Source organism: Citrus clementina, unplaced genomic scaffold, assembly GCF_000493195.1.
Source record: "Citrus clementina cultivar Clemenules unplaced genomic scaffold, Citrus_clementina_v1.0 scaffold_7, whole genome shotgun sequence".
Lineage (NCBI taxonomy): Eukaryota > Viridiplantae > Streptophyta > Magnoliopsida > Sapindales > Rutaceae > Citrus > Citrus x clementina.
In genome coordinates, this window is record NW_006262075.1 from 3,998,363 (window position 1) to 4,007,330 (window position 8,968).

The window sequence follows — 8,968 nt, forward strand, 5'->3', positions numbered from 1 at the left end:
GGTGGTCCATCCCATCCACTGAGATGAAAAGAAAAAACGGACTCTGTGGTGCCAATCATGGCTGTCAAACTCATCATGGTACTGAAAGTCTCAAAGGAATACTCAGCCAGCCTTAGGGAATCTCTTCCTTGGTTACATATCTAATTTTACACAGAGCCGTAGCTGAATTCAAAGACTGGTGGTGCCGTGGTGTCGACAGACTTGAAGAAGCCAGAAACCATGGCAAAGGAATCGTGGTCTTCGCAACAAGTGTTGAAAGGACTACAGCAGAAGCAGGATTGTGCATGATGGCGTTAAACATGTAGCGATCATTCCATTGTGAGTTCTACTTCATCATGTGCGTGCTAGAGTTGAATCGAATACTACTGCATGAATGTCAAAAGTAATGCCTTACTCATAATTCATAACTGATAAGCAACAAGTGGAAGTTTATAGAGACATTAGTATAGAGTAACGCTAAGGATCACATTATTTAATAACTTAAGAGTTCTATTTTATCATCTGTGGATGCAATTTTACTTAGTGAACTAGAATTTTGGGAGATGTAGAAGTAAAAGAATATTAACTTGGGCTTTGACTACCTTCTATTTTAAAAATATTAATAAAAAAGTGTTGATTTAAATTTCAACTGATGTAATATTAATATTGAACATGATGTGGCAGTTAGAGATAAACTGTCACATCAATTAGAATCTGAACTTTAAATTCATATATTGAAATATTTAGAATTAATATATTATTACTTGCATTATGAAATTTTGTGATTAAACATAATGTGACAGTTAAAGATAAGTTATCATGTCAGTTAGGAACTTTAGACACTACTATTAAGATTTTCTAGCATTATTACATCATTACACGCATTGTGAAATTTTAAGAAGCGCCAAACAATTTTTTTTTAGCAAACATACAAAAACATCAAATATGGATGCCGTCTACTATTTTTCATCTATCATGATGCGTCGTGTACAATGGATTTGTATTTATTTTTTGTATGCGTTTTGTGTCGATTTATATGGTTGTACTCGGTAATTATCAGATCAAAATAAAGGGAGATTGTCAATTTCCCCCGTGCTGTAATTAATATATACCATTTGCCTCTTGTTGTTTTTATAATAGCCAATAACTCCCCTGACAACATAAGTTTACAATATTACCCTTATTTTCAAACACACTCGTATTCATATTTATTATGAGATTAAATATATCACATGAATAAAAATTAAAATAAAAAATTAAGTATTAAAAATAAGAAATATATGTTTTGATGTAAAAAAATTAATAATAGTTTTTTTTACTTTTACATTTAATTTTAAAAATATTATAAAATAATTATTAGAAGAAAATGTTTACAGAATAATAAAATACAAGAAAAAAACTTTATTATTAGTTTTTTTGTTCACTTCAAAACATATGTTTCTTGTTTTTAATACCTATTTTTTTATTCAGTTTCTATTCATATGCTTTATTTAATTTATAATAAATATAAATAAAAGTGTATTTAAAAATATGGGTAATATTATAAACTAACGTTGTTTGGGGGGTTATTGTCTATTATAAAAACAGTAAGGGGGTAAATAGTATATATTAATTATAGTAGGGAGAAATTGGCAATCTCCCTCAAAATAAATATGTAGTAAAAAATTTTAATTAGATATTATTATAAATTCATACGTGGCACAAAATTTTTAAAAATTAGCATAATTGATTCTTTTTATCTAAATTTATTTTTAAAGTTAAGTTACAAAGTTTGTATCTTTAATATTGTTGCAAATGGTAATATAAAATTATTATATTAATGAGGATAGCTAATACTAAATACACTGTAATAATTAATTAGTGACACATTATTAATTTGAGAGACAAATTTTGTATCTCATTTTTGTAAGTATATAATTACTCTTGTCTATGTGTATAATAGTACGGTTAAGATTTATTTCTTTATTATTATTTTTAATAACTTTCAATTATATTCCATATTTTTGTTATGAGAATATCCTTAAAGAAATATGTATTCTTCTATTGTTTTCGTTCTAATTGTCAATCACATCTATATATGTATGAAGTGATGTTAAGTATCTCAATAATTAAGTCTTATCTTGAGTATCAACTAATACAACTTTTATCTATTAGATGAATTGATGCAGCACTTAATACTAATATACTAGTTTTATGTTATGTTTGTGGATTTTTGTTTTGTTTAACTTTAATACTTTAATTTACCAATTTTATATTAGTTTACTCATTTCACCTTCTATTTACAAGTTTTATACTTCATTTGCATTATTTATATTTTATTTCACACTTAATATTGATTTATAAGTTTTGTATTACATTTGTAAGTTTTCATTGTATTTACTACTAGCACATTAATTTATCACTTTTATATTAATTTATTTGTTTTACCTTTTATTTACAACTCTTATGTTTCATTTTCATAATATATATTTTATTTTTCAGTTAATATTGGTTTATAAGTTTTATATTAAATTTACAAATTTTATGTTTTATTTACATAATTTATAAATACGGTAAACTCACAATATCATAAAATGACATCATCTATCAAACTTTAACTAAGTTTTGCCCTGCACACCCTTTTAAATGCCAAAATAATTGCTACACCTCTTTATTTCCTCTGTGCACCCTTAAATTATTTAGATACTAATCCTTATGGTCAAGGTATCTTAACCAAACAAATTATCATTATTTGATCTTATTTCTTTTTATAATAACTGTAAGTTGTATGGGTGTGTTAGGTGGATGTCAAGATTACTAACTGTATTCTATTTTTTAGTGTCATATTGTTTTTAATAATAAATTACATCTTTTTCATTAAAATATAGGTGTTCAAATATATTATAGGGTGCAAATAGCTCCACACTGGATAAAATCTTAAGCCTGAGCAGAGTCATTGGAAAAATTTGTCCCCCAATTTGTCAGTCAGCTCTCAGCTAGCAAGTATCCCATCCGGACGTGTCGACTTCTTTTTCTACAACAAACCGAAATTTGATTAATCTAATAAATCATAAAAAATATAAGAATCTTGAAACTCTCTGAATCTTCACAGATTCATCCATGGCTCCAACAACCCCAACGGTGGTAGTGCCAATAGACTTGAAGAAGAAACCAAATGAGCAAAAGCTAACCCTTCACAACAGATGGCACCCGGAGATACCTCCGGTGGCAGAAGTTAAAGTTGGCGAGCTTTTCAGAGTAGAGATGGTAGATTGGACGGGGGGTGCGATAAAAGATAATGATTCTGCAATTGATGTGAAAACCTTAGACCTCTCCACTGTAAGTATCAATTTAAATGTATTTACTTACCTCTAAAGAAACTCTTTCAGTGTAATTAATATAATCTCAGTGGACCTCTACACATTTGGGATGCCGGCGACCGCCCAAAGTCATTAGCTGTGAGCAAATGAATTACGTTCTGAGTAGAGATGTCAAAGATAATAATATACAAAAACAACAGACCCCTCCACTCCACGGCAAGTATCAACTGTATTCTTCTGAGCAAAGCGATCTTCTTAATGTAATTAAGTAGCCACTATTACATACCCAAAAGAAACACTTCGCATGCAAACAATTTAAAACCTTTGCGACAGGTCTAGCTGACATCGAGATAAACATAAGTTACTTGAGTCTGAGAATTAATTTATTAAAAGACAGCAGTTGTTTTTAAATAATAAAAATCCTAAATGTATTTGTAAAATGTTCACCAGGTGCATTATCTCAGCGGACCGATCAAAGTTGTGGATGAACAAGGAATTCCAGCGAAGCCAGGTGATCTTCTTGCAGTTGAAATATGCAACTTGGGTCCTCTGCCTGGAGATGAATGGGGTTATACAGCAACATTTGATAGAGAAAATGGAGGTGGTTTTTTGACTGATCATTTCCCTTGTGCAACCAAAGCTATTTGGTACTTTGAAGGAATTTATGCCTACTCTCCTCACATAACGGGTGAATTTTCTACCTCATATTCTAAAACCAGTTATGCTTAAGGAAAAGTTCTTCAAGATACTATTTCATATCCATATTGAACGAAAATAAAATGTACATGTGATGTTTATGCCCTGATATAGGTTTGTACACATTCAGGGGTACGATTTCCAGGTTTAACTCACCCTGGCATAATTGGAACTGCGCCATCAATGGAACTCCTGAAGATATGGAATGAAAGGGAAAGAGAACTTGAAGAAACTGGTCTTCAATCCCTCAAATTATGTGAGGTCTTGCATACGCGACCATTGGCAAAACTACCATTGACCGAGGGCTGCTTGCTTGGACAAGTACGAAATATTACTACTCAAAATAAAAGTAATTTGAGTATTTAAGTCTACTACTGTAGTTTAGTAGAAAATTACAAAATTTTGCAAATCTTCATGGCTCAAAACAAATAGATACACGTCATGAAGTTGACTTAAACTAATAAACATTTTCTACATGAAAGTTAATATACGTTCTAGAATTATCAAGAGTTTAGAGATTTGTGATACTAACATTAATTTACTATGTGGGGGGGAATGAGTTTGTACTAGATCCAAGAAGGAACTCCTGAATGGAAAAAAATTGCTATGGAGGCTGCGAGGACAATTCCAGGAAGAGAAAATGGAGGAAATTGTGACATCAAAAATCTAAGCAGAGGTTCAAAAATATACCTTCCAGTATTCGTGGATGGAGCAAATCTTAGTACCGGCGATATGCACTTTTCTCAGGGTGATGGTGAGGTCACATTCTGTGGGGCAATTGAGATGAGCGGCTTTCTAGATCTCAAGTATATTTTCTATTTCATATCTTGGCATTCTATTCACACCTTAGACTCTAGACACTATGCCTCAATATTACATGATGCATACTATTTCAAGACAAGTGCCTGTTTTCTAAACCTACTTAGAAGACTAAAAATGGAGGAATTAGCATTTCTATCAGGCAGTTTTAGACATCTGAGAAAAATCTCCCACCAAACGTCCTGGGTTCTTGCAAATGTTTGATAATCTTTTTACGCTACAGCCATTTTCTCTGTTCCATCTATTCTTCAGCCCTTGTTGAGGACTAACATTTGATCATATCCCGTTATCAGATGCGAAATCATACGAGGTGGAATGAAAGAGTACCTTACACCAATGGGGCCAACTCCTCTTCATGTAAATCCTATCTTTGAGATAGGTCCAGTCGAGCCAAGATTCTCAGAATGGCTAGTATTTGAAGGGATCAGCGTGGATGAGAGTGGGGGGCAGCACTACTTAGATGCCACTGTTGCTTACAAACGTGCAGTCCTCAACGCCATTGACTATCTATCTAAATTTGGCTACTCCAAAGAACAGGTTTGATTTGGATCTCCTTCATTGTCTCCTGAACTCAAACAAGTGCATGTGAAGATAGACACATTACTGAATGGTGATTTTCAGGTATATCTGCTTTTATCATGCTGTCCGTGCGAAGGAAGGATCTCTGGGATAGTTGACTCTCCCAATGCTGTTGCAACCCTTGCAGTTCCAACAGCAATATTTGATCAGGTTAATACATCCCCCATTTTCAAAGCAAATTCAATATACACCACATTGCTATATGATGCACGCCTACTGCTTAATATCACGAGATCAATCAAATTCGCCTGATTGCAATATGATGCATGCCTACTGCTTAAAATCACAAGATCAATCAATTCACCACAATGTTATATGATGCATGCCTACTGCTTAAAATCACGAAAACAGATAATTAGGTTTATAAAAATAGTAACATTTCCATTAAAAACAATAGGCTCCTTTCTAAACCCTCAGCATTTCATGAACATGTAGACTTTATGCTATAATGTATTAAGCTTGTGCAGGATATTCGTCCGAAAAGCAGCAAGGTGCCAGTTGGACCCCGGTTAGTGAGGAAACCAGATGTTTTAAAATGTTCTTATGAAGGAAACTTGCCCACTACAGAGAACCCTGGAGCCAGAATATAGGCTAAATCAAAGCGTACTAAGATGAAAAGAAGCATTTTGGATACAGAATGGGATTCAGAACTGGCTATGCTAGCAACAGATTCTTTCTTTCTTCTTTTGATTAGGTCTTTTGTCATTTAAATAAGGCCTAAGTTTTCAATTAGGAGTCAAGACTTTGAACTGTTTGATTATCATTGAATAAAGTACTTTGATCTCTCATCTCCGTTATCTCTGAATGTTCTCCCATTTCCTCTGTAGATACAATCATAACTAATATCTTGCTTTAACATAGGAATCTTATCCAATAAAACATGCCAAGAATGGAATCATCTTGCTTTACTTGTAATCAAGTGTTACCACAATCCTAACAAAAAGGAAGTACTAGTTAGCCCTACGAATAGATGGGACCAATCTTCAAAAAATTACCATCAATTAACTTGCAAACAGGTCACAATCCTAAATAGAACAGAGTGGTACAAGCCTAAACAGATGTTGGGACTCTGGGACCATCCGATAAAACATAAATAAAGCAAAGGAGGGCAATGATTTCTCTATGAGAACAAACAGACGCATGAATCATCATGAATTGCAAGACACAATATCTTCAAGATTTTGATTAAGATGAGGCTATTGATATGAAAGCCTGTTTCTATCCTTAAATCGTGATGGTGCTAGTCCAAGTGTTACTCTACCGATAAGAACAATTAACTTGCAACAATCTTTAACTAACATAATATTAGTAATACTTAACAAATAGTAACTAATGAACATTAGATATTACACATATGACTTATAACATTGGATATGGTAAGAAGTGTCCGAATAACATTATCCAGACAATAACTTGATGTGAACAAGCAAAAAACTTGAAGCACAGTCTTATGAGGTAACAATTAAATGGAATTTTTAGTACTGATTTGAAATCATAGAGATAGTTACATCTAATTCACAAAGTTGATTTAAACTTGGCGCCAGTGAATTGACCTTTCAAAATAAGATGATGTTCCATGGCTAAGTACATGCATTATTTCTTAAAGTGGCTTGCTTTTGTTATCACACCTGGACATACGTGCTTTTATCGATAGGTTTTCACATGGACGCTGGAAAGAAAAAAAAAAAAAAAAAGGATTGGTTCAACAATCAACGTAAGCTGAAATCAATCTTGCTTTTTGATGACAAAGAAAACTAGTCAAAAAGTATTCAGCCAATTCTAAGTGGCAGTCCATTCTAGCTTTTCCGTTCACTAAGATGAAAAAAATAAATAATAAGATTTTATGGTGAGAATCATAGCTGTGAAAATTCCTTTTTGATACTGAAGGTGCAGGATTGCAAAGCTAGTCTAAAGAGTTTGTTCCTCAATAACATGCCAAATTTGCTTACCGTGACAGAGTTGAAAATTTTATACTGAGCCGTGGCTGAATTTGGTCCAAGACTGGTGGTGTCAGAATGCCGACCTGAAGATCAAGCCTCGGGAACAAAACACATATTGACATGTATGATAAAAGAATGCATCGGAATTTATTATCGGCTTCCAATTTTCCCCGAAGCCCTGTTTCATCCAACGCTAACAGGTTTCAAATTTCAATGTGCAGCCGCCACTTACTTCACTCGCCAGATTTTTTTAAGCATCATTTTCTATCTTTCTTGAAAAATAAAATCTGGATTTGAACTCAAGCCCAACCCTGCCCTGCTCGTGTCGGGCCAAAGTCGGGCCTGTCCAAAATGGGCTACAATCTTCCAAGCGGAGAGTTTAAGACCCCTCTAAAATCCTTCCACCATCCTTTCGAATTTTATTTCTTAAAATACCCCAGTCCAATTTATAAAAGACAAACCATTTTCTCATAAAATTTCACCCTAAAAAAAGAAAAAAAGTCTTTCTTCTATGTTTTTATTATAAAATACATACAAATTCTGTATTTTTTAAGGATTCTTTTTTGTTGTTATATTATTCATATCTCCATAACTCAAAAATTCTTATAAGAAAAATAGTTTTAATTCAAATTTAAAAATATAAATTATGATATGAGATGGGTGTAAAAAATTTATAAAAAATATTTTATTTAAGTGTTTAATTAAATTTTAATTCAAGATAGAAAATGAATTAATTTATCTTTAGTTATTTAAGTAATTTTAATTAAAAAAAAAAAGAATTTTTTCAGAAGACTTTTGAAGAGTGTGAAGAGGCCTACTCTTCACAATGCCTGTTCCCAAGCTAGGCCTAGCTCGGCCCATATCGACCCATTTGCCATCATAACACAACAGTCAGATAGGATACCGGACTTGGCCATAGCCCTTTGTTACTTTTGTCTTACGAAATCCATTTTTCGGCTATTCCCAGGATTTAAGAAATCAACAAAAACGTTGAAACTCCCTGCATCTTCACAGATTAATCCATGGTTCCGTCATTACACCACCAACAGTATAGTGCCGATAGATTGGACGAAGAAGCCATAGAAGCAATAGCTAGCTCTTCACAACCTTAATGCACGAATGGCTTTACCTCTCTGAATTTGGCTACTCCAAAGAACAGATTCGGATCCCCCTCAATTATACTCACGCGATAAAAAGAATTAATGCAAGGGTGCTAGGATATTACTGAGGATTCTTCCCATTACTCGCACAAAATATTAAATGGCGAGTTTCAGATGTATCTTCTGCAATTGTGCTGTCCGTGCGAATTGCAAAGGAATAGTTGACTCTTCTCCCAATGCAGTTGCAACCCTCGCGATCTCAACATCTATATCCCAGCGGGTTAAAATACTTTTCCCCCTATTTTCTATACAAACTCAATGTTCATAGATCGATCACCTTACTTAAAAAAAATACGAAACCCCTCAAATTTTATGACGTTGGTAAAAGTTAAGCACCTATCGGATACTGAGATTTAACAGAGGGATTTACGTTTCCATTAAAACTCTCTTAGAGTCTAGATTCTCTTCCAGATGCATAATCTCACTCCAATGACTGGCTCGATAATTTTCATAAAGGACGCTACTGAACACTCCGTGGGTTCAAATGGTTTAGAAA

At 33.3% G+C, this 8,968-nt stretch overlaps 1 protein-coding gene across 3 annotated transcripts; it reads left to right on the plus strand.

Moving 5' to 3' along the window:
• The first annotated feature begins 291 nt into the window (after nt 1-291).
• Nucleotides 292-6,160, plus strand: LOC18036470 (formamidase). 3 transcript variants are annotated; one of them, XM_024181390.1, is made up of 9 exons: nt 292-318; nt 3,071-3,297; nt 3,368-3,538; nt 3,729-3,966; nt 4,105-4,295; nt 4,545-4,780; nt 5,087-5,330; nt 5,415-5,522; nt 5,840-6,160. In XM_024181390.1, exons 2-9 carry the CDS (start codon nt 3,079-3,081, stop codon nt 5,960-5,962), a joined length of 1,530 nt encoding a protein of 509 aa, XP_024037158.1. In that variant the 5' UTR covers nt 292-318; nt 3,071-3,078; the 3' UTR covers nt 5,963-6,160. The 3 variants fall into 3 exon arrangements, with proteins under 3 accessions (XP_024037158.1, XP_006426071.1, XP_006426069.1); XM_006426006.2 differs by lacking the exon at nt 292-318 and having other exon boundaries at nt 3,209-3,297; nt 3,368-3,494; XM_006426008.2 differs by lacking the exons at nt 292-318; nt 3,368-3,538 and having other exon boundaries at nt 2,855-3,297.
• The last annotated feature ends 2,808 nt before the right edge of the window (nt 6,161-8,968 follow it).